The sequence below is a fragment of the Bactrocera oleae genome, chromosome 5 (assembly GCF_042242935.1).
Source record: "Bactrocera oleae isolate idBacOlea1 chromosome 5, idBacOlea1, whole genome shotgun sequence".
In the NCBI taxonomy this organism is placed as follows: Eukaryota; Metazoa; Arthropoda; class Insecta; order Diptera; family Tephritidae; genus Bactrocera; species Bactrocera oleae.
This window is the reverse complement of record NC_091539.1, coordinates 8,835,575-8,861,406: the sequence shown is the minus strand read 5'-3', so window position 1 is coordinate 8,861,406 and position 25,832 is coordinate 8,835,575. Positions and strand designations below refer to the sequence as shown.

The following is a 25,832-nucleotide window of genomic DNA, read 5'->3' as shown; positions in this document are numbered from 1 at the left end:
GGCTGCCATACAAACTTCCCGATCAAACTCAAGATAAAGATATTTTTCTCTCTTATGCTTTAAGCAAAGTATTTGTGAATTAAATAGAAACATTCAAGTGGCTGAGAGTTAAAAAAAATTGTAGCACCCTAATATATACAAGTATATATATATAAATGCATGTGTAAAGTTTAAAGTCCCTGTAAGTGTTAATTAACGCAGCAAGCGTGCGAAAGTGAACACAAGTGCTTGAGACAAACTTAATCGTTATTGCTATTTTGTATGAGTGCTCCCGAAGTTGTATGACATGACTCTGCGTACTGAAAGATTGACTATTTAAAGTTGGTCAACTTGTGGTTGTGGACGGCGTTGACTTGCTACTGTTGTCTTAAGTTGATACCCAGTGATACCCAGCTGTAAGACAAGCATTTATTATGACCTTCATAGATTTTGCCACACTCTGCCACATTTCTCATTCTTGCACTTTCAGGTTTTATTTTTTTTTGGTTTCTTCTTTTGGTACTTTGTAAGATTTGAAAATTATAAGCATTTTTACACTTGGCAGCGCAAGTTTAATTGCTTTGAGCGTCACGTATTACGCTTAATAGCTGTCCTGTTGTCCAATGTTGCACATTTAAGTTTGCAAAAGTGGCTTCAACTATAACAATTTGTAATTGAGCTAGTACGAGTGCCGCTGCTGCTTGAACGATGTACACAATTAGCGGTAATTTGTATGCGAAAGTGTTGAAGCGTTGGCTGTCTCAGTGTGTATGCCACTGCATAAATTGTGATTGGGTGGCAGCCTCGTTGTGCTTGGAAACAAACAAATTTTTATTATGTTGTACTCGTATTTATGGAATTTTTACGTGATTTGATTTCATTAAAGGCATGGCTATGAAATTTTGTAAAAGAATTTTAGAAACGCTGAGCCTTATACTATTGCGTGCCAAACTACATACATATTATTAGATAATAAAACACGTTGTTCTAATAAGGCTATTGTCAGATAAGGTCACGCTTGGTGGAGTTTCTTTGTGACACCGAATAACTCCTGACTAGATCCATGAGAAGCTGAACGGCAATTTTAAGCTTGTTGGAGCTCAAACAGGTAATTGTGACAGTCTGTAGCAGTAAATTTTACAAAAGCGAAACTCTGCTATTTCCAGACTCAAATTTCAAGTTGAGACTTGCGCGTATTTTTTTATGCTTTGAGGATCGACACCAGAAAAAATTATGTAGCATACTCGTCATGAAAAGTGTGTCACTTATGACAACGTTAAGTGAAAGCTTAGAAGCGGCCAGCTTTGAACGATAGCAGCTTTTGAAAATCGACTGTTCTAGTTTTTTGAAGATAGGAACAAGGGTTTTTATCACAGTGACATCAAATTTAAAATGACCACAAGCTATCGATCAAAACGAATCATATTTGACCTTAATCCGATCATTCTAACTATTTTAAATAAAAACTTCAATTTAACGCAAAAATAATGACATATAATACATATTATATAATATATCGTCAGTATTCGATATTAAAAATAAATCCAACATTTTAAAAGGATATAGAGTCACCAAATATTTGAAATAAACAACAGGTTTACAGTCTCAAATACCTTTACTTACGAGGCGAATAGTTTCAGCGCTTTATTCAGCTATTACTTCATTAAGCTGAATAAGTGCTGAATCCGAGAAACACTGAAAGTTTTGGTATAAAATTATACTTCAAATATTGTGGATCTTCCACTTGTATAATAAAATCCCGCGGTATGCCAAAAACAAAAGAGAGACTCAGTTAAATATCCAAAAATTGTAATTGAAGCATTCAAGTGTATACATATATGTTTGTATCTAAAATGAGCTGCGTTAGATTTTTGAGTGTAATGGGTAAAAAGAAGATGCGATAACATAGCTACTCAAAACTTCTAGTTGTTTACTGGAACTCAGTTCACTTGAGTGGTAAAAACAACGGAGATCAGGTTCATTCGACCAGAAAATAGTATTGAAAGCTGAGAATCTGAAAAGTGACATATATTACAAACTTTATCTCTACGGATTCAATACAAAAACCACTGGAGAGATCTTTAATTTTCTGCAAGTCAGTGAAAACCTTAAACTTATGTATATCTACAATGGAACTTCGATGGTTGATGATCAGACAACATGTCCCATCTGACTAAAACTAATGACACTTTGTAGTATGTTGGAATTTCCGAACTTATTGCCATCCCTATAAAATTGTCTGTGAACTTCGTTTTGTTCATTAGCTTTCTATTACTTATGATCTTATTTAGAGAAAACAAAGATAACTTGGTTGTATAATAATAAAACTGGCTCGAGTATTTAGTCTTTGTAAAAATTAACTTAATTAGGGAATTTGTTTAATCTTAAATATATTTTAATGCCATTTTTCTTACTCACCCAGCAAAGTGTAGGCTAGCAGCAAAACACAGATCCCCAGATTCGTTAATAGAGCGGACCAAATTGTTTGTGCCTTCTGTTTGCGGTGCTTTTTATGCTGTGACTTCGTTGTTGATGAGGAGTGGCTGCTACCGAAACAGGCGCAGCATTTTGCCGAGCGTTTTGAGTCCACGTTACTGCTTGACGCAGCCCCACCGGAGCTGCCCATACCAACGGCAGTGTTAGACTGGTGACTGTTACGCCCCATATTGGCATTGCTGCTCGTATTTAAGCCATGCGCAACACCACTGCTGTTATTGAGTAAGCCCACAGAGGGCGGCGGTGCTGGTGGTAACGCTTGTTGCGTGGAATGCTGCAGGGAAAGCACCGTTATTGGTGTCGTCTGATGCTGCATCATATCGCTGGCTAAAGAGAGTGTGGCAGGCGGTAATTGTTGTTGTTGCGCATGTGACGCTGATTGATAACTACTGGTAACACCACTCAAATAACCACTAGACACAGTTGAAGCGGGTAACGATAGAGCAGGCGCTTGCATTAGCGTCGGTGGTGGCCCCGGACCCATGCCACTGCTGCACATACTCAGCGTAGATGGTGGCAGAGTAAGCGGTGTTGTTGCCACCGATGCTGCGGCGGCCGCTGCGGCAGCATTCGGATACTTGAGTATACCGACCGGCATTGGAGTGGGCGCATTAGCTGTGGTGACAGCCAGCAGGCCACCTTCGATGTCCTCGAGCGTGGGCATGGGCAGTAATGGTGTCTTGAAGGTGCTTGTGCCGCCGCTATTTGGTGTACTGCCACCACCCGCCATCATTGATATGGTTGAAGGTGGTGGTGGCGGCAGTGGTGGTGAGGCGGTTGATGTAGATGACGTGGATGTGGGCAGCTGACCATGTGGTATAATCGGTATATTCACGTAGGTGGTCGTCTGCGAGGCAGGCGACGACGCCGATGTGTCTGCCGAGGTTGTGGTAATGCTGCTGCCACTGGGTGTGGCATAGCCGTTGGTGTAACCGCTGTCGGACAGCAAGTTCGTTGGTGGTGGTGGGAATTTCTGCTGTTCGATGTTCATGTTGCGGCAATGAATGCTTAAGTGCCTGTGTTTGTTATGCAGCGGTTATTGGGATTACGGTAGATGGGGTGTGATTTAATGTGCTGTCCATCATTTTGGAGGTTTCAGACAATGTAACTGTTAGTCGTTTTAGAAAGATTGTTTTTGCTTGCGCAATTTAATTTTTTAATGTAGAGGAAACTGTAAAGAGACAAAAATAGACAGACAGTTATATAATATTCCAAAAAAAATTTCTGTCATTTAAAAGAGAGAATATATATCGCGAAACTGCTTTAATCGACTATAAGTTATTTTAAACACACAAAGAATGTCATTTATTGAAGAGCTTGAAATATTTATTACTTTTTTGAGGCGGTACGTTCAACCTAAGTCTTTCAGCTTTCTCATTTATATTTCTTCAAACATTTAACTTCGACAGTTCGATTTTGAAAATACTTTTATGAGCTCAACTAAAAAGTTTCAAACCTCATTTGATTTTACAAAAACGATTATCTGCGATATTTTTGTAACAGCTTAGAGATTTTTGTAAAATCAAATGGGTATCCCCGAAAGTTTACTTTGAATTTCTGCATGCCATTTACAATAGTGTTATATTCTATGGTGAATTCACATTCATTTATTTTAAAACTTTTCCTTTAGAAATTTTTACTTAAGGGAAATATCACCTCCATTATTATTATGTGTATGTCATATAGCGCGAATATCTAGCTTTAACCTTACATCTCTTTAATTGGTTTGGTAGCTATGAGAAAGCAGCAAAATAGAAAAAAGTGGTGACATTAAAATAACTTTGAGGAATAGCATTATCCTTTACAATATTGTTATAGTACTCATTTTCTCTATGGTGAATTCACATTCATTAATTTCTTAGGCATTTCTCTTTTAAAGTGAATTGACCCATTATTATTACGATTGTCATATAGCGGAAATATTTAGCTTCAAACTAATATGTCATTTATTGCTTTGGGTGTTATGTAAAACACAGAAGGGAGAAAAGTGTTTACACTAAAAAACTTTTAAAGGGACAACAATATCTAAAAAAATTTTAAATGAAATATCTTTTTGTTTAACTTACATTCCTTCACAATAGTGTTTCTTTATGGTGAATTTCCTATCATTAAATTCTTTAGCACTTATCTTATAAATTTTTACTAAATGAAAGCACCAATTAAATTATTATTACTATTGTCATATAGCGCCAATATCTGCCTTTAAACTAACACCTCATTTATTCTTTTGTGTGCTATGAGAGAGCAGCAAAAGGGAGAAAACTAGTGAACCAGTACCATGTTGAATATTAAAAACAATAATTTATCTAAAAACTTAAACTTCGCTGTCTGCAAAAACACACAAACTTGTTCAACGTATACAGCTTCTGAAATGTAGGTATTTCGGACTTCTTTTTGTAAATTTATGTTGGCTTTCTTTGTTTTTGTTTTTAGTGAGAGGCAAAAGGCACAGGATTTGAACTCTAATACATGCACATTTCAGTATATAACAAATATTTTCTGTAGGTGACCCTTGAATTTAACCTTGACTAACGTATATATGTACAGATACAGTTGGATATATACAAAGCCGCGTATTGATGTTCTCATACCAAAACATGTATATACTCCTAAATGTATGCAATATATTCGCTCATGTATGCTAAATAAATTGCCGCGCTGCTCAAGATATGCCGAATGCACGCATACATATGCGATTCTACGAAATTTCAGCTCAATTTCACTTCAAAGCACACATAAACATATACACAGGCATAAAAGCATACTTCAAAATCTGCCTGCATACCTGTCAGATAAGGTTTCAATATACCAAAGCACTTTATTGCATAGTCACACATACACATATACTTGAATATATATATTTTTCGATATGTGTAGATATGTATATTTGCACAAATTATTCACATTTTTGCACATATTACTTGGTGCTCCTAACAAGCGGCGCAGACCTGCTAACCTTCAGCGCTGTGTTGGATTAAGCGGCAAACACGTAAAAATAAGTGAAATAAAAGTAAACAAATAAATAAATAAAAGCGCGCACTCACTTAATACAAACGTCATATATTTAATTTGTATGCGCTGCTGTCGGTGCATATGTGTGCGTGTGTGTGTAATTTAAGTGAAAAACAAACATTTCGTGACAGGCATTGTAACATGAGCGCTCTCATACGTGTAAGTGTGTCGCTGAATGCGAAAATGTAATCCAGTCAAAAGCAAACACATGTAAGCGCATATAAGCATGTCTGCTTTTAGGCGCGTACGCAGATGTCATTACACAACGCCACTACTGAGCACATTTAATTAAATCTACCAATGTTGGTGAGTTATTTTTTTATGATTATTTTTGCACTTTTGGTTTGTTTGTCTAGAAAAAAATTTTCGCCACAACAATGTGGACGAACTTTCTGTGCGCTTTGCTAGTTGCTTTGCTATTTGTATAGAGCGTCATGGTGGACAACGTGGCCAAGAGACAAACATACGTATTGCTGCTGACAGTAACGGGTATTTTGTTACACTCCAATTGCACTTTGCTAAAAAGTAAAGCCCTTGAACTACTCTACCGCAACAATGCTACAAATATGTCGCATATATTTAGGCTCACAACAGATATAATATGCGCGCCGCAACGACGTCGCGTCGTTAAAGTTTCAACGAAAATTGTACATTGTTTTGACAAGTAAAAGTGGCGCTCAAGTGCGCGCTTTTAAAAGCATTCCATTCTGGTCGCAGCAAATAGAGTTGTTCCAAATGTGTGCGCACGCCTAAATGTATATTTGTTTTGCTGCGAAATTGCGCGCTAAAAGGTAAAGCAATAGTTTATAGTTTCATTTTTGAAAGTTTTGCAGTTCAGCACTGTTATTTTAATTACTTAGCAGAAATTTGTGGAAATCATTTTAAAGTTCGAGTTTAGTTTTTATTTGGTATTATTTCAGGGTCCTAACAGTCAATAGTTTCAGAAAGTTTGAAGCTACAAATATTAATTTATTATATCGTTGAATGTTTGTTTTATTGTTTTTTTAATTAAAATTTGCGTTACGTTTAGGGATTGGCGCGAAATTTGTGCTCCTAATAGCATTCCCTCATTAAGCAAGCAAATATTCAACTAAACACTTTAGAAGTTAGTGGAGAGCTAAGCCCTTTCGCTAAACCAAGCTAGTCTTATTAGAGACGAACCCAGTTCAAAATTGTTTCTTTTTAAATGGTCATCAGACAACGGAAAGCATTGGAAAACATCCATTTCTATTTCTACCTTCTGCTAAACTTCTCATAAAATCCATTAGACTTTCAGAAGTGACTTAAGAATTGTAGAGCCCTTGATTTGTTGAATAATATTAAGTTACAACATAATGGTTAGGTCAGATAACGAGCATAAGTAGGTTAGTTAGTATAATAGGCTAATAGATACACTATCTAAAGTAGTTACATACTTTTAGGGTTATGTATAAAATCTATCCATTATATGATTGCTGCGTGGTACGCGTATATACAGAGTTATTTGAGAACTTATGAATGTGATAGGCAATTGTATTTCTATTATATAATATATATATAGTATATTTTTTTGTTTCCGTAACATTTTAGTAAATATATATTTATATAATATAATTTTGGAACCGGCAGTCGAATGCCATTGTAGAAGTATATTTTACGTTATGATGTAGAGATTTATCATTATTCTGGAGAAACCCAACCTTTTTGGTTAAAATTGAAAAAAAAAATTCGAATTAATAGATGGCGCTATTGTCGAGATAATTTTCGATATAATAAATAATTTTCGATATAATATAATCGATAATAATACAAGGAATTTGCTTGGGAATTCAATGCTCGACTCACGATAAGTGAGGAAAATTATCAAAAGCATAAGTTTGGGATTCCATAAAAAATAATTAGAAATTGTGTCTCCCTATTATTCTTAAATAAAAAAAAGCTTAGAAATCTATGCTTTAAGTACAGCATTTCAAAGAAAGCTCCTCAAAAAGATTTTCTAAAATAAAGAATCCGGTGGAGAATTCAATAATCGACCTAAGTTAAGTGATGGAAATTATTAAAAAGTCTTGCATACTTTTATGATGGCATAAATATAATTAAAACTTTTGTGTCTTTACTATCTTTAAATACAAAAATTTTGTATTGCCTCAAATTCTTACCGAAAAAATTTATATCTTGTGTAAAAGGTCCTTGCCTATATATAGGCATATATTAATTTAATTGATAATTTATCTTAAAGAAAGACTTAAGTATGCATCTTATTCCACTTAACCAAAGAAAGACCACTGAATTGAAAGAAGTTATAAAATTAAAGCGCTTACAACATCATTAATATTAAAGCTTGCACATCTTTAGGCTCGTACAAGTAAGGATTGAATAAGTTTTTTGTCTGACTAAAGTTTTAATTTTTTTTGTATACTTTTAGGCGTGTCTACAAAAATCCACTGTTAAATAAAAATTTATTCCTGACTAGTAAAAAATGCCACCATAGAATCATACCTTTTCATGTATGTACAATCCCACTAGCGAATGCGTCCGAAAGCCACCACCTCTATTGGGCGCAAATAGCCATTGACTTGTAACTCCACAATCGCTCTTATTATTTTTACTAAAACTTTTGCCATTCATTTTGCGATTTGAACTCGATTGGTTTTTCGTTGCATATCCGGCGGCTGAAAAATGTGCGCTCAAGCGGAAATTGCAACGCCGCGTTTCAGAGTTCGAAAGCCGCCAACAAATAAAAAACCACACATACAAACGACAACTTTTTTAGCCAATGCCACAGCCACAGCTTGTACATCTATATGGCGTACGTAACGTAGCGCTTGACTGCGTTAACAGCGAGATTGCACCGCATATGCAGCCACTATATATGCAACAATGCACAGCACAGCTGTGCTGCTAACTGCTACTTGCAGTATGTTGGTGTGGTGAAGGAAATTTGGTTATGCCACATATTTCTACGCTCTTGTTTTATAATGAAAGCTGTTATTTTTTATTTCGAAAATAGTTTTTAGGCAACTATTAGCAATATGGCTAGTTCGTAGCCATCAGAAACCATTATCTAAACGAACTAGTGATGTGGCTGAGTGGTCAGCAGCTCGTTTGTCGGCTGTTCTTTTGTGGGCTAACTGATTGCAAGGGAGTATGTAATAGCGCCAGATTAAAAGTGGCATTTCTGCCACAATAAAATTCATCCATTAACCAACACAAAAACAAAGTGTTATTGTTGGTATCTATTCTGATATAAAGGGTGGTGGTTAAAGAGAAAATTTGGTTGAGAAAACAAAAAAATGCAATTTTAAAATATATCACACAAAATATATAATAGGATATACCAATGCGAGGGTAAATATGTAATCGTTCTTCTATCATTATTAGTTATCAATAGTAAGCGGATATGAAAAGTCCTAAAGGAACCACTAACTGAGACAGAGTTGCCCTATATCTTTGTAGTTATTAGAGATTGCAATAAAAATCTTAAATTAAAAAATTTCAATTTCTAAATAAAAAACGTCAAACTAGTTATAACTGAAACAGGGTTGCCATTCATATTTGATTGCCTAAAGTATTAATAAATTTATCAAGCTGTTAACAGTTTAACGGTAGAAAAACTTTTAAAAGATAAATATTTAGTAGGGTTCCCATATATGTTTACTTCTTTTAAAAAATATATAAATTTTAAAATTGTTTAAAGGAATTATATTATATTAACAACAGCTGAAATCAATAAAAGCGTTTTCAAAAAAAATCATTTAAAATGTATATATGCTATATGTTCTTTTTTGAGCAGAGTTGCCAGCAGTGTGCCTTAAAAAATATCTTAAGAGGTGTTAATATTTAAATATAATTTGTAATAGTGCTGTCTTAAACATATTTTTCTTAATTGTTAACGGGTGATTAATTGTCAATAATTTCAAATAGAGTTGCCAAATATCCTATTTATAAAATTTTATTTTTATAAAAATTTTAAATTTATTAAATATTGTAAAAACCTGTTCTTCTTAAAGAGAAAAATTGCATATAGAAAATATAGTTTAATAAAATGTGCGATTAATTTTTATGATTAAAAATAAATGTTTCAATTAATATTTGCTACAAAAAAGAAAAAAATAATAGGAAAACTTAGTATTTAAAATAATTTTTTCTAGTGTTCTCTAGCATTTTTGTTCAAAACAAGAAAACATATTTAGAAATTACTTAAATTAAATAGGGTTGCCACCTAACTATAGTCAATATTTTGGGATTTTGGAATTTTATTGATTATTACTCAATAAAAAAAATTGGATTGATTGGATGGAAAAATATATAGTTCAATAAGCTCTTCAATTAATTAAAAAAAATATTCAAATTATTTTTACTTTATAATGTATTAAAAAGAAGTTTTAACTTTTAAAATAATTTTAAATAGTGTTGCCAAAAGTTTTTTTTCAACAAGTGTTAACTACATATATGGGTGTCTAAATGCACTTTATTTCAAATAGAGTTACCAAAATTATTTAAATTTTTTGCAAGCGGAAAAAATATAAAAGAAAGTTCTTTACCCTCCCCCTTCTTAAATTGTTTTCTACTCTCAACAACTTTAAGTTTAAAATATTGCTGCTTTGCTGTTGTTGTGTACAAGTTTAAACTCTTGAGCGTTATACTCACACTTGTGTTTTAATCCCGAAGAAGTACCTTTCTTAACTACACTTAAGACCAAAATGTTGCTGTTGGCAGATTTATGTCTGCTCATAATAGCTATTGACACAAGCGAAGTATTTCGGCAAATAACGGGACAAAATGTGTTGAAAACAACCGCAAAAGCAAATAAAGTGGCAAAAGGCCTGTGCGTTTCTTACAAACGAAAACATGTGTGTATATGAAAATGCATGTGTGTATGTATGCATATATGACTAGGTGTGTGTTGGTGTGATGATGCATGTGAGGAGCTTAAGTCTGTAAGTGCGTGTACTTAGTTAAAATGCGTGCGTAAAAACTTTAAGTACTCAACCATACAGTAGACGGGGTAAATACGACCGTTTTAACGACACGCACAGCTGATGCAAGGCGCATTTATCTGTATGTATGTCTGTATGTATGTATGGGTGTATAAGTGTAGATGTGTGCTATACGCACTGTAAGCAGGTTTTATACCGCTTGCTATCACTTTTTTTTTTTTGTTTTTATTTTTTTTGTTGTACTTTTTACGACGCTTGTTTATTTATTTTACTTTATTATTGTATTTACGCGAAAATTGCATGGCCTGTGTCAGCAGCTGTACTATATTGTGACTAGCTGCCTGTCAGCCTATGTTCCGCTGTTGTCTGCGTGCTCATAACGGCACAAGTGTGACAAAATTTCGCTTATTTGCATACATTTGGGCGCCAATGCAAATAGCACTAAAATACACATGCGAAAAGTGAAAAGTAAAACAACAAAATATGTACATACACGCACACTCATATAAAATTACACTCACACACGCACCGAAAGTGAAAGAAAATCGTGCAAAAATGTGTCGCGCTTGCTTGTAAGCTAAGCTGGCCGCAAGGCTTTTTCGCGCTTGCCAAACAAGTCAGCCGTAAATGGCTTTTTCATTAAATACTTTGCATACTTTTAGGCGCACTTTTGAAATTTGTTTATTTTAGCATACATATGAGTGTTTGGCGAGTGCACGTTTTGTTTATTTGCATTTTATTGCGATTTGCTTTATTTGCTTACAGTGTGCATGTATGTTTGTGTGTGTGTGTGTGTGGTTGCGTGTGCGTGTTATTTCAACTTTTTATATACAACAATCGACGCATTGCTGTTTTTGTGGGACTGCTCTATTGAAGTTGATTGCTTTTTTTCAGTTGCAATGCAATTTCCCAATGTTTTTACAACTTAATAAAAAGTGAAGAAATTTTTTAATAAAAGTTTGAATAAAAATTTCTACATTTCTACAAATATTTGTTTCAATGTATATTATTTCAGGGTTCTCCCAAATGAATAAGTGTGCTATACATAGTTTTTAAAAAGGTGTTGGAAGCGCAATTATATAAATAATTTATGAATTTTTTAGCCCTTGACCGTCGTTTGCCTGTTTGGTGATCTTAGAATTTCAAATTTACTCCAATTAATGATATTTTGTAGCAAAATACTCATTCTGAAGTTACTTTTGATACCTACGACTTTCTTCTTGAACATTTTTTCCTTACCTTCGTTTTATTACCTTGAAGTATTTTCGAGAAATTGTAATTTTAACACTCTGCAATTCTTAATTAATAAATTAATTTCTAGAGTTGCCAAATGGCATGTGATTTACCTCTTTTAAAATTAAAGTATTATAATTATCATTATTTTACCAGTAATACCATAAGGATGGCAATATAGTACAAATACGTTAAAACTGTAGTGGGAAAACTGAAAACTTCAGCTCGAATAAATTTCTTTAAAACAAGTACACATAGTTCCCCAAACCCCTACCAATTCTGCCTATTTAATCCTACTTAATGATTTTACTTTAAACGAAAGGAGAACATACCTTTTGCAAAGGGTTGAAATACCTCATCAATCCAATCAGAACCTCCCAGTTGGGATTAGTACATCAAAGTCCCCAATGAGGAAATTGTGTATATGTAGCGTAATAGTGGTTTAGACAAGAAAAATAATAAATGAATTTTTGTGCATTCAGCTACAATAGTATGAATTTTGAAAAAAACAATTAAGGCGGTTGCCACCTGTTTGAAAATTTCATATAAAAAGCTGTGATACAATAAAGAGTACGTCAATAAAGCTAAGTTTCAAATTAACAGAAAATAATTTTAAACAGGGTTGCCACGTATTTTAAAATTTGAACTAATAAAATGTGTTAAATTAAAGAGTACGAAAAAATAATTAAATATTAAATCAATAAATTATAAGAACTGAAATTGAAAATAATTTTGCGTAGCGTTGTCAACTGCTCAAAAGTTCAACTAAACAACTGTGATAAAATAAAGAATACGCGAATAAAATTAAGTTTCAAATGAAAGATCTGGAAGCTTGACAATTGAAAAAATTTTTGGTAGCGTTGCCGCCTCTTTAAAAATTCAACTAACGAACTGTAACTAAAAAATAATTCGCCAATATCATAAAGTATCAATTTAAATAGCTTTAAGTTTTACAACAGAAACTGTTTTTGAGTAGGGTTGCCAAACTGTTTCAAAAACTCAACTTAATAACTCAGATAAAATAAACATAACGTCAATATAATTAAGTGTCGATTTAAAAAGCTTTAAGCTTTATGGCTGAAATAATTTTTGAGTAGAGTTGCCATCTGTTTAATTTGTTTGTACTTAGCTGATAAACATGAAAACCAATACAATATTACAGTATTACAATTTAAACAATTCTAAGAAATATATGTAGGGAATATTCTTTAGCAGAGTTGCCAAATATAAGAAGAATTAAATTCAACCAATGAATTATTGAAATGAATTTAAAAGAATAAAATAAGTATAATAAAAGAATATATGTATACACAATATATAATAATATTATATAACAATTTTGTTATCTATGAAATATTTTTGTAGCATATATATTCGCAGTGTTGCCAATTATTTGAATAATTCAATTAAAATGAAATGAAGTTAATAACATTACTGTTATTCTATGAAGTTTATTTTTTTAAGTTTTTAATGTATGTATATAGCAATATTTTGCTAAGATTGTCACCTCTTTAAGCTGCAAAAATTGAAAGTATGGAAATTAAAGGAGATATGTGTGTATATTTTTTCCAACTATTATTAAGACGCTGCTAATGAAATCTCATTTTTCTAATGCATATTTTCACGTTTGTATTTTTTTGCAATTTTGCGCTTCCTTTCTGGCAGTGTATTTGCGTTTTCACTAGAGATTACATACAAATTTTGCCCATATTTTACCACCAACGAATTACAACCGTTACTACCAAACATTTCAAAGGATTAAACCGCACGTAATCACATATGCGCTTATTTATCTAACGGTAAGTTTATGTGAAATAAATAGTACAATTTCGTAATAAAATTTCGCAACTGCTTACCTTTTAAAGGTATTAAATCTAATGGAATTGAAATTAATGAAATTAGAAGTAAGTGGTTAAAAGAGAAAAATAAACCAAAAAGTGGCGGAAAATATTTACTTAGACAAGATTGGGCACCAATTGGGGAGGGATCAAGAGATATAGAGAAACAAGAAAGGTAGAAAAGAGGGTAAGGAAGGGTACAGCATATAAGGAGAGATATATGTGTGTTATATACAAAAGAAGTTGTTCACTTTTGTAACTTTTCCTCACCTTTTCGTTCCACTAAACGCTCCCGTCTTTGTAAAAGTTTAGAAAATTATTACACAATTTATTTCTATCGCAAACGTTTTACGCAATTTACAATATCATGTATTTATAAAGATAATTATATTTATAACAATCAAAATCAAAAAATTACAATTTCACTTTATAAGTTGTTAAAAGATAATCGGGATCTACGACCGTGGAGAAAAGGCGGAACTTCAACTGCGACTTCTCGGTTTAGCGCTTTCGATCGAAAAAAAAAAAAGGCTCGGCGCGATCGCCCTCCCTCCTTTTGTTAATGTTGGTGTGTAGAGTTATTGTGTGTGGGTGTATGCTGCTGCTTCCAGTAAGGTTGCTTTGGTGCGTGGTGTGTGGGTATTTCCAGGTGTGGTGTGCCAGTGTTGTCCTGTAAGTGGTGTGTTGTGTTGTCGTGTGAGTGGTGTGTTGTGCGGTGTGATTGACTGCATTAGGGCGGGAGGCTGAGCTCATTTAGCCATCCCGGCCCCCCTAGGCGAATGTTCAGCCTAGCAGTCGCTGGAGTTGTTGCAGCGTTGCCACGACGTTGCTGAGGCCTGTCCTGCGGCGAGTCTGCGGCCTTAAGGGTTGGTGTGGTGTTGAGGTGCTATGGAGCTGACGCCAAGTACGGGGTGCGGCGAGTGCTTGTCGTCGACGGGGTCGTGCTGCATGGCTTGGCTGTGGACGACGGCCTGCATCATGGCGGCGGGGTACTGAGGGCCGTGCGACAGGGCGCCTTGGGTTTCGATGCAGCAAGGTATGATGCGGCCTGTCGCAGTATTGGCACACGATATCAGACACGCATTCCTGCGTGTCATGCGTCTGGGCCAAACAATTCAAACAGTGCCCATGTGCCTGGGCCACCTGCTGACGTTGATTGGGTGTCATACCCTTAAAAATGGGACAGTGCTGCAGCCGGTGTGAACGGCAACAGAGCGGGCAGCGGAGGCGAGGCGGCTCCGAAACTACAGTAGGCGTTGGGCGCATGGCACGTCGTGGAGCTGTCGGTACAGTTGTTGCTGTTGTTGTTCGTGGCGCTGCTACGGGGGTAGCCCCAGGGCGCGGCACAGTGACAGCCGAACGTATGGTTGGCGTAGGGGTAATTGACATTTCAGCGTCCATAACTACCTGTATGGAGAAAAGGCGAGTTTAGTTACGACTCAGTGATATAGATAATGGATCCCTTTAAACTTAACCAACTTTATTTGGTTAGTGGGGGTCGTATTAGTCCACCCATTATTGTATTAGTATATATTGTGGTGATTTATCATATTTGCGGTTTATTTCGGTTTTAGGTTATTAGACGGATATTTTGTTTTCTGCGTGTATATATAATATTATTGTACGGATCTTTTATTACTTGCGTTTTCGCTGTTATCTGCGATTGGTAGGAAGCATAGTTTAACGAGCGGCCTGGTTAGCGTTCCGGTTCGAGTACGGAGGTCAACTACTCGTATATGACCGTCGGGACCATGATGTAGCTTCTCTATGCAACCAAGCCGCCATTCTGTAGGGGGGAGACAATCGTCATGGATTAGGACAAAATCTCCAAGCTTTGGCGCTTTTTCGGGAGTTTTCCAGCGATACCTTTTATGAAGGTCCTTTATATACTCCTCCTTCCATCGGCGGCTGAAATCATGATGGAGAATTTTAATTCTTTCCCATCTATTATGCAAGGACAGCGACTCCACGCCTGGCTCAGGTATGGCCAGAATGGGTGCTCCTTTTAGAAAGTGCCCTGGAGTTAGGGCTGTGAGATCTGAGGGATCTTGCGAGAGTGCCGTTAGTGGCCGTGAATTGAGAACGGCTTCAATGCGAATTAATAATGTTGTAAATTCTTCATAATTAAATTTGTAGTTTCCAGCTACTTTTTTAAAGTGGGATTTGAAGCTTTTTACAGCTGATTCCCATAAACCACCCATATGAGGAGCGCTTGGAGGAATAAACTGCCAGTTAATACCTTGGGGAGCGTATTTTTGTACAATTTCAGGTGAGACTTGTTTGACAAAATTCACGAACTGTTTTTCTGTGGCTCTTTGAGCTCCTATAAATGTTTTGCCATTGTCGCTCATGAGTTTTGACGGAAAACCGCGTCGTCCGACGAAGCGAGCAAATGCCGCGAGAAAAGCCTCCTTTGTCAGATTCGTACATAGCTCGAGGTGTACTGCTTTTGTCGTAAAACAGACAAAGACAGCCACATAGCCTTTCATGAGGGTGGGAGACCTTAACATGGATGCCTTTATCTGAAAAGGCCCAGCAAAGTCGACACCTGTAATGGTGAAAGGCAGAGCGAAGTTACAGCGTTCCGGTGGAAGTGCTGCCATAATCTGCGTTCGCATCTTCTGCTTATGCATAGTGCAGATCTTGCACATGAAAATGCATTTCTTTATTTTGGGCTTGAGTCTTGGAATATAAAACTCTTGACGGACTATTTGTTGCATGAGGCGATGTTCTGCGTGTAGCAAAAGCACGTGGACATAGTTAAGGTATAAGGTGGCAAGTTGCGATTTCTCTGGGATAACTATGGGATGACGTTCGTTATACGTCAGGCTGGAATTGGCAAGCCGACCATTCGCACGGAGTACTCCTTTCGTGTCAATGAATGGATTTAAGACTAAGAGTGAGCTCTTTTTATCTATCGGCTTCGATTCTCTTAGTAATAATATTTCTCGGCTGAAATAACGCGCTTGCGTAGATGCGATAAGAGCGACCTTTGCTTTTTGTAAGTCTAGGTGCGTCACTGTATCGCATTGGGAGTGTAATGAAGTTACTCCCTTAAGTTTAATTTTGAGTCGCTCTATGAACTTGAGCATGTAAGCGATTACCCTGAGGGCTCGGGGATACGAGGAAAATCGCTCAAGGATGTCATTATCCTGCAATGTTGCGTGAAAGGAGTCGATTTTTCGACTTTCTGGGGCTATTATATTGCGCATGGGCGATTGTGGCCAAGAATCAGGAGATTCTGTTAACCATCGGGGGCCATTCCACCAGAGGGTGGTGGTGACAAGGTGCAGGGGTTTGCACCCTCTTGTCCCTAGATCAGCAGGATTGTCAGCACTGGCTACATGTCGCCAAGTGGCTGATCCTACTAGGTCAAGTATTTGAGACGTTCGGTTGGAAATATACGTCTTCCATGCATGTGGTGGTTTTTCTAACCATGCTAATACGATTTCGGAATCGGACCATAGATATAATTTATATTGTGCCATGTTTAAATGCGTTTGTACGATGGACACTAGTTTGGCTAGTAATAGCGCTCCACATAATTCAAGTCGTGGTAGACTTATTGTTTTTAAAGGAGCCACTTTTGCTTTTGCTACTAGTAAGTGGCATGTGGTCGCAGTGTCGCTTTGTGTGCGAACATATATAGTTGCGCAATATGCCTTTTCAGAAGCGTCACAGAAGCCGTGTAGTTCGACTTTGTGCTCTGGGGCATAATTTACCCATCGTGGGATTTGTATCTGTGAGATATCCTTTAGATTGCTCGCAAACTGGGACCACTTTTCTAAACGAAGTGGTTTTACTTGTTCGTCCCAGTCGGTTCCATCTAACCATAATTCTTGTATTAGGATTTTGGCTTGTATCATAATTGGCGAAAGCCATCCTGCGGGGTCGAAAAGTTTTGCCACAGAGGATAGAATTTGTCGCTTTGTTATGGCGGATAATGCAGATATTGACTCTGTCGTGTATGAAAACTGGTCAGATATCGCATTCCATTGGATCCCCAGAGTTTTTGTTGTACTTTCCTTTTCGAATTTAAGGAAATTAGTATCTAACAAATTTTCATGCGGTATATTTTTTAATATATTAGGGTGATTCGCCGTTATCTTTTTCAACGGAAACCCTGCGGTTTTGAGGGCTTTTACCACTTGTGAGAGTGACTCGTATGCTTGTGGAAGACTGTGACTTCCAGACAAGATATCGTCTACATATGTTTGTGTTTTTAACACTTTGGTTGCCAGAGGAAATTCTGACTTTGTGTTTTCTGCCAGTTCGTGGAGGGTTCGAATGGCTAAATATGGAGCACAGTTGACGCCAAAGGTAACTGTTTTAAGTTTATAGTCGCGTAGTGGACTATTGGGAGATTTTCGGAAAATAATTCGCTGAAAATCTTGATCGTCTTTATGTACGACTATTTGTCTATACATTTTTTCGACGTCTCCGTTAAATACGTATTTGAATATACGCCAATTTAAAATGAGTAGCATTAAATCTGGTTGGAGCGTGGGTCCCGTAAATAGGATATCATTTAGGGAATTCCCGGAGCTGGTGGATCTTGATGCATTAAAGACAACTCTTACTTTAGTTGTTTTTTTGTCTGGCTTTATCACTGCATGATGCGGCAAGTAAAATGAGTAGTATTTGCCGTTGATGATTTTTTCGCATGGGCTTACTTCCTCCATGTGGTTTAAATGGAGGTATTCTTCCAACACGCCATCGTATTCTGGCTTAAGCTCACCTTTTTTAAGTAAGTTTTTTTCCATACTTAAAAACTGCTGTATAGCAGAGGTGCGAGAGTGACCTAAGGCGATTGTGCTAGGAAATTGTTGTTTTAGTGGTAGTCGTACGACATACCGACCATTATCTGATCTAGTAGTTGTGGCTTTGTAAAAGTCTTCACAATACTGATCTTCAGGGGTTGTGATTGATATGGGGGGGAGTTCTTCTAACTCCCAAAATTTTTTCAATTGTGAATTGAGGTATTCGTTTGAGATTTCCCACAGCCTAAAAGAAAGGCACTATCGATGTATATAAAAAAAAAAAAAAAAATTACACATATGACCAAAGTGCAGTGAAACGGTGACAAAACCCGTAAATTACATATAGAAATATGTATATAAAGTGACCAAGTGACCAAAGTGCAGTGAAACAATAAAAAAATTCCGGAAAATAAAAACCGGCGTGAAGTGCAAAAACAAAAGTGCATTTACAAAAATTAAAAAATACATACACATATGTACATATAACAAGTGCAGTTATTGAAAGCAAATGAATTATGGATATACATATGTACCGGTGAAAAGTTTCATATATATTTAATATATACTTCAAAAAGCACATCAAAAATAAAGTGAAAAAAAAAAAACAAAACCAAAAAAAAAAAAAAAAAAAACACAAAGCGGGCGCGAAATTAAACCAAATAACCCATATAAGCGGGCGCGAAAGTAACAACAATATTAACAATAAACCTAAACGGGCGCGAACTAAAATAAAACATAAGATCCAAATATCCGGCTCGAAGGACCATGTTCACTTTTGTAACTTTTCCTCACCTTTTCGTTCCACTAAACGCTCCCGTCTTTGTAAAAGTTTAGAAAATTATTACACAATTTATTTCTATCGCAAACGTTTTACGCAATTTACAATATCATGTATTTATAAAGATAATTATATTTATAACAATCAAAATCAAAAAATTACAATTTCACTTTATAAGTTGTTAAAAGATAATCGGGATCTACGACCGTGGAGAAAAGGCGGAACTTCAACTGCGACTTCTCGGTTTAGCGCTTTCGATCGAAAAAAAAAAAGGCTCGGCGCGATCGCCCTCCCTCCTTTTGTTAATGTTGGTGTGTAGAGTTATTGTGTGTGGGTGTATGCTGCTGCTTCCAGTAAGGTTGCTTTGGTGCGTGGTGTGTGGGTATTTCCAGGTGTGGTGTGCCAGTGTTGTCCTGTAAGTGGTGTGTTGTGTTGTCGTGTGAGTGGTGTGTTGTGCGGTGTGATTGACTGCATTAGGGCGGGAGGCTGAGCTCATTTAGCCAGAAGTAAAGCACAAAAAGGTGTAAGGAATAGAAAAGGAAAATTAGAGCTGTGTATGGAAGCATGAAGCTGTCAATGCTACTATACGGTGAATATTTTCACTGAATGTGTGTCAGTATGCAAGATACACGCGATAACTGAGTGTGAAGGTAATAAAAGGTGAAAGTGTGTTTGAGCAGAGGCAACAACCGAAACTAATGCAAGTGTGCTATGCGCTGACATAAACCAACAGTGCTTAGAAGGCAGCATAAACACAAACACTGGTTTACATATACAAATATTTATGCATTTATGGAAGTGTGTGTGTAGTTTATATACATGTTTGTATGTATATATAGCTAACGGCAAACAAAAGGCGAACGCGCTGAAAAGCCAACTGTCCACACTTTTAACGACAGACAGCAAACGTGCGAGCAGTTTGCCAACCCCAACTAGACACACACACGCGTAATAGTTTTGGCGCAAGACTAACCACGAACGCCTTGGCGTATACATAATTATTTAAGTCAAGCCTCAGCTTAACAGCAACACCTTAGGCCACAAAGCAACCGCACTCTTTCACAGCCATGTATACTTGTATATGTAGTAACGAACCGGCGTTGAGGTATAATAAAATAGATAAACCTAAGCGCGCATACACGCGTACATGCACACATAAACAAAAATAGACGCGCGCATAGACACAGCCAACGAAGTGTGGCAAGAATGGCAAAGGCATAGCAGCGGTGATAAAAGTGAGCGTGTGTGTGCGTCCCTGTGTTTGTGGCTGTAGGCGAAACAGCTGAAATGTATAGCAGACATTGTGGCGCCTAAGACAAAAGGCAAATAAACACACATGTAGGTAAACAAGCAAAGCAAAAGCGAAAAAACACAACAAAACTCGCGCATAGCGGCTTACAGCTATAGAAAAAGAGGCGTGTGAAAAAGTGTAGCAAAAACCAAGCCAAATAAAAACGTGCTTTTCTTGTGTTGTCTTGTCGAACAGCAGCGCGTTAGCACACGAGTTTGCAATTTTCGTTACAAGCGCAAAGGCAACACAGAAAATAAGCGCGCCACAGCGTGTGTCTGTTTACACGACTTGATTACCAAAAATGCGCTACATTGTCTATGCGCGCGCGTACATATATGCAGTCAGCGCGACGATTGCATGCCACACAACGCTATTGTGGTAAATATGCATTGCGTGCTGTTAGGCGCAACGCCGTTGTTTTGTTTTTGGCGCCAGCCCACTGCTTAGCTGCACTTTTGTTACACTTGTGGCTGCTAAGTAAGCCGGTCTGTTTGCTTTTGTATGCACTGCTATCTAGACGCTGTTGCTCGCTGCTAAGCGTAAATCCTACAACTGTATACTGTAGCATACTTTTTTGCGCACACCACTTTCCTGTAACAGCTTACACACTTTTTACCTTACTTTACTTTTTCTTTGTATTCGCTTTACTGCCTGGCAGCCTTTCATTTTAATTTGTGCTCTGCTCTCGCTTCGCTTTGCTTTATTTTTCTGGGCGGTCATGCGTTATTAAATTAGTGCATACTTTAAGGCGTGCAAATGCGAAATTAGTGTTGGAGTTTTATTTAGTGCTCTGCACTAATTTTGTGTGCAATGGATAATGAAAGGCGTGGTTATGGAAGAGCGCATAGCAATTAAGATTTATGTTGGGCGGAAAAGCAAAATTTTTTGGTTAATATCCGTTGAACAGAGTTTTAAGATACTTTATATGAAAAAAAATTGCAGATACTGATGTTTAGAGAGAAGAAAACGTTCAAGTTCTTAACTCAATAAGTATTTTGCCTTGAAAATATTGTGTTAAATTTTTTTTTTTGAGGTTAGGGCTCCACTTATTTAACAAAAATATATATTATTCGGTTTGTCTTCTTTACTCTTGATTAAGATTTGATTTTGAGGAAGAAATAAGCTTATAATTAAGGAAACAATCGAGATGTATTCATTAATGATAAATACATTAAGACTGGATTTTTAGATGATGTTTATTTTAAACTGAGAGCGCTTCAGGGGGTGGAGCAATCTCTATACTCGAAAGTTGAAACTAAAATGTTCATATTAAAAGGAAAAAATAATAATTGAAGGTTTTTATTAATGATAAATATAAATAAGTAAGGAAGGGCTAAGTTCGGTTGTAACCGAACATTTTATACTCTCGCAAAGTCAAATGGTATACTCGTTTGAGATTTCTTTGTGGATTGGCTGATATTTTCGTTAGAAGGTCAACTATAGGCACTGGGGTCCACATATTTAGTACTTAGGGCCTTAAAGAGTTTCTTTTAGATTTAGACAATTTTTGGTCACAAGGTGGCATACTTTAAACCCATTATTCACGCAAAGTTTTACCCCGATACAATCATTGTTGCTTGATTTGCATACTGGAAAGTGAAAGTATCAGATGGAATTTAAAATGGTGTTATATGGGAAAAAGGTGCGGTTTTGATCCATTTTCGCACTATAACAAAGAGATATGAGAAGAATGTTAGGTATCGAGTTTGGTTGAAATTGATTAGGTAGATCCCAAGATATGGGTTTTCACCTAAAAGTGGGCACGCCGTCTAATTTTGAACGCGGTTCCTATAAAGTCATCTCATACCATCCCAGAGATAAAATTTAATGTCTCTGGCGTGTTTAGTGCTTGATTTATCACGCTTTTAGTAGTTTTTAACAGTACCGTTATATGGGGAGTGGGCGGGGTTGCCACCCGATTTCAACTATTTTCACACTGTAGGTAGACGTTCTGAAAATATTTGCTTCCAGTGAATTTTGTTATTATAGCTTTAGCAGTTTAAGAGATATGGATATTAAACCTATTAGAGGCGGGACCACGCCCATTTAAAAAAAAAATTTCACAGCAGATGATCCTCCCTATTGTGATCCTGTGTAACAAATAACAGTCTTGTATCTTATTGCGGAGCTTAGTTATGGCAATTTATTTGTTTTTGATTAATGGCATTTATGGGCGTGGCAGTGGTCCGATTACGCCCATCTGCAATACCAACCGTTTCCCGGTACCAAGAAACATGTCTACCAAGTTTCATAAAGATATCTCAATTTTTACTCAAGCTAGAGCTTGCACGGATGGATGGAAGTACGGACGGACGGAAAGACAGTCACCCGGATTTCAACTCGTCTCTTCATCCTGATCATTTATATATATTATATATAACCCTATATCTAACTCGATTAGTTTTAGGTGATACAAACAACCGTTAGGTGAACAAAACTATTATACTCTGTAGCAACAGGTTGCGAGAGTATAAAAATTCAGCTACTCAAATGTTTTTTTCTCACCAGGTGAGAGCGCACGGAAGAAGAAAGCATGCTCTTTACCCAAAAACAGCAGTTTTGAAGGTTGGTATCACAAAGTTAATTGCAAAACTGTTGTCGGTGAGTTGCAAAAAAAAGAAGTAGCTGCTTAAAAATACATCTGCCAGGCTTCATCAATAATAAATATTTTAAAACCGAATTTTTACTGATATTTTTTCCAAATTAAGAGCGCTTGAGTGAACCAGGTAGCCTCGAAACTCACAAGCTGAAGCAAAAAATATTATATTACAAAGCAAAAATATATTTTAAAGACTCTCTTAAAAATTATGAAACAATACACAAAATTTAGCTTTTCAAACGATATTTTCGCCGGCTGAGAACGCCTGAGAGAAGAACATAGCCTCTATACTTAAAAACGGCAGCTAGAAAGGTTTCTACCACAGATTTCATTTTAAAACTGGGTCGGTAAGAAATAATAATAAAGAATAAGAAATAATTATTTGAGTAAAAACATCTTTTAATACATGTACCATACTATGCCCACATATTGAACACAATGAGCTGTAAAAGGTTTATTTTAATTGAAACTCTCTTGTTGTTGTTTTTTTTATTTTAGCGCATATTTTTATATAGCTTTCTATCTATCACATCTTCCACCTACACAAATGCCAGCACAATTTATCTTAATTAAATATTTTGTCAACCAAAAGTTAAGTATGCAGCTTTGACCACCCCGGGCGTATACGCAACATTGTTGTATGTCAATACTTGGCAAATTTTTGTCTACAAATTTCGGCTATTGCCTACACGTCGACATTTCCTACTCATTGCTATAGGATATAAATGATCATTACGCACACACACATACACATTGACGTCACTATCATCCCCCACAAGCGTTGCGTGCTCACTGCCACTAAGTTATGCCATTAAATGCCTTTGTCGTAATTCAAAAAATTAATTAAAATCTTGTCAAGCTGCATTTGCTTCGCGTTCTATGCGACTGACTGCCGTATTTAATAGCCTAATGAGTAGCATAAATCTGTAGGAATTCTTAATTAGCAGTGGCTCACTTTCAGCGCGTGGTGCTTTTTTCACTCGCTACACAAGCTCTGCAGTTTATGTGCTCGCTGACCAAAACAAAGCAGGCAATGTAGTGGAAAATGAAAATAAAAAAAATTTGTGGAATAAAAATTTTTGTACAAACTTAAATGTTGCCGAAAAAATTAAATTCTTTGCTAATCTGCAATGTAGCAGAAAATTATTGTTATCACTAAATATTGCTTCTTTGTTGAATTTTCTTTGTTGATTTTTTGTTTTTTCATTTTTCCTTTTCTTTGTTTTTGGTACTTTATTATACTCTCGCAACCTGTTGCTACAGAGTATAATAGTTTTGTTCACCTAACGGTTGTTTGTATCACCTAAAACTAATCGAGTTAGATATAGGGTTATATATATATAAATGATCAGGATGAAGAGACGAGTTGAAATCCGGGTGACTGTCTGTCCGTCCGTCCGTCTGTCCGTCCGTCCGTGCAAGCTCTAACTTGAGTAAAAATTGAGATATCTTTATGAAACTTGGTAGACATGTTTCATGGTACCGTGAGACGGTTGGTATTGCAGATGGGCGTAATCGGACCACTGCCACGCCCACAAAACGCCATTAATCAAAAACAAATAACTTGCCATAACTAAGCTCCACAATAAGATACAAGACTGTTATTTGGTACACAGGATCACATTAGGGAGGAGCATCTGCAGTTAAAATTTTTTTTAAAAAAGTGGGCGTGGTCCCGCCTCTAATAGGTTTAATGTGCATATCTCCTAAACCGCTAATGCTATAATAACAAAATTCACTGGAAGCAAATATTTTTAGCACTTCTATTGACGGTGTGAAAATAGTTGAAATCGGGTGGCAACTCCGCCCACTCCCCATATAACGGTACTGTTAAAAACTACTAAAAGCGCGATAAATCAAGCACTAAACACGCCAGAGTCATTAAATTTTATCTCTGGGATGGTATGAGATGACTTTATAGGAACCGCGTTCAAAATTAGACAGTGGGCGTGGCACAGCCCACTTTTAGGTGAAAACCCATATCTTGAGATCTGCTTAACCGATTTCAACCAAATTCGGTGCATAACGTTCTTTTCATGTTTCTATGTCACAGTGCAAAAATGGGCGAAATCGGACTACAACCACGCCTACTTTCCATATAACACCATTTTAAATTCCATCTGATTATTTCACTTTCCACTATGCAAATCAGGCAACAATGACTGTATCGGGATAAAACTTTGCGTGAATAATGCGATTAAAGTATGCCACCTTGTGGCCAAAAATTGTCTAAATCGAACCAAAACTGTTTAAGCCCCTAAGTACTAAATATGTGGACCCCAGTGCCTATAGTTGACCTTCTACCGAAAATATCAGCCAATCCACAAAGAAATCTCAAACGAGTATACTATTTGACTTTGCGAGAGTATAAAATGTTCGGTTACATCCGAACTTAGCCCTTCCTTACTTGTTTTTCATTAAATTTTTGTTTCAAATTCGTTTTTCTACTTCTTTTCACTTGCAATGCGTTGCTTTTGCAGCAAAGTAGCGTCAAATAAATTCATTTGTTTCATCGCTTTGTTTTTTTTGCTCTTCGTTTGCTTTGTGTTGCCATTTTAGTGCGCAACAATGTGTCTATTTTTATGCTTTTTATTTCATATAGTACGGGGAAATGTTTTTAAAAATATATTTTTATTGTATACTTTTATTATCCATTTTTTTTCACTTTACTTCCATTTTCGCCTTAGTCGTTTGCCTATTTCTTGCAATAAATGTTTGTATTTATGTATATCTATATATAGTAGTTAGTTTGGTTGACTTTCTAATCTGCTATGATTTAATTTGTTAAGAGCTATTTTTTTGTGGCCTGTTATGTTGTTGTGTACAGTGGTTTCGTATAGAGCAAAAATTGTTAAAAAACAAAAATAAAATATTATCTATTGTAAATATTTTGGTTTATATGTCTTGACTTGAAGTTCTCACAGTTA

The 25,832-nt window shown here is 36.3% G+C and overlaps 2 protein-coding genes across 2 annotated transcripts in view; both read right to left on the bottom strand.

The window, feature by feature from the left end:
- The window catches only part of LOC106620667 (uncharacterized), a 170,023-nt gene that overhangs the window by 15,903 nt on the left and 128,288 nt on the right, over positions 1 to 25,832 (bottom strand). The window contains exon 4 of the mRNA XM_036376846.2: positions 2,398 to 3,646. Within this exon, the coding sequence (XP_036232739.2) occupies positions 2,398 to 3,466 (1,069 nt within the window). The 5' untranslated portion in view covers positions 3,467 to 3,646. The remainder of the gene's footprint in view (positions 1 to 2,397; positions 3,647 to 25,832) is intronic.
- LOC138857480 (uncharacterized) lies at positions 13,998 to 14,878 on the bottom strand. The gene has a single exon (XM_070110238.1). It carries the CDS (start codon positions 14,876 to 14,878, stop codon positions 14,261 to 14,263), a length of 618 nt encoding a protein of 205 aa, XP_069966339.1. The 3' UTR covers positions 13,998 to 14,260.

Excerpts from the sequence above, each read along its gene's own strand:
- LOC138857480 (XM_070110238.1), bottom strand. The coding sequence starts at position 14,878 with ATGGACGCTGAAATGTCAATTACCCCTACGCCAACCATACGTTCGGCT.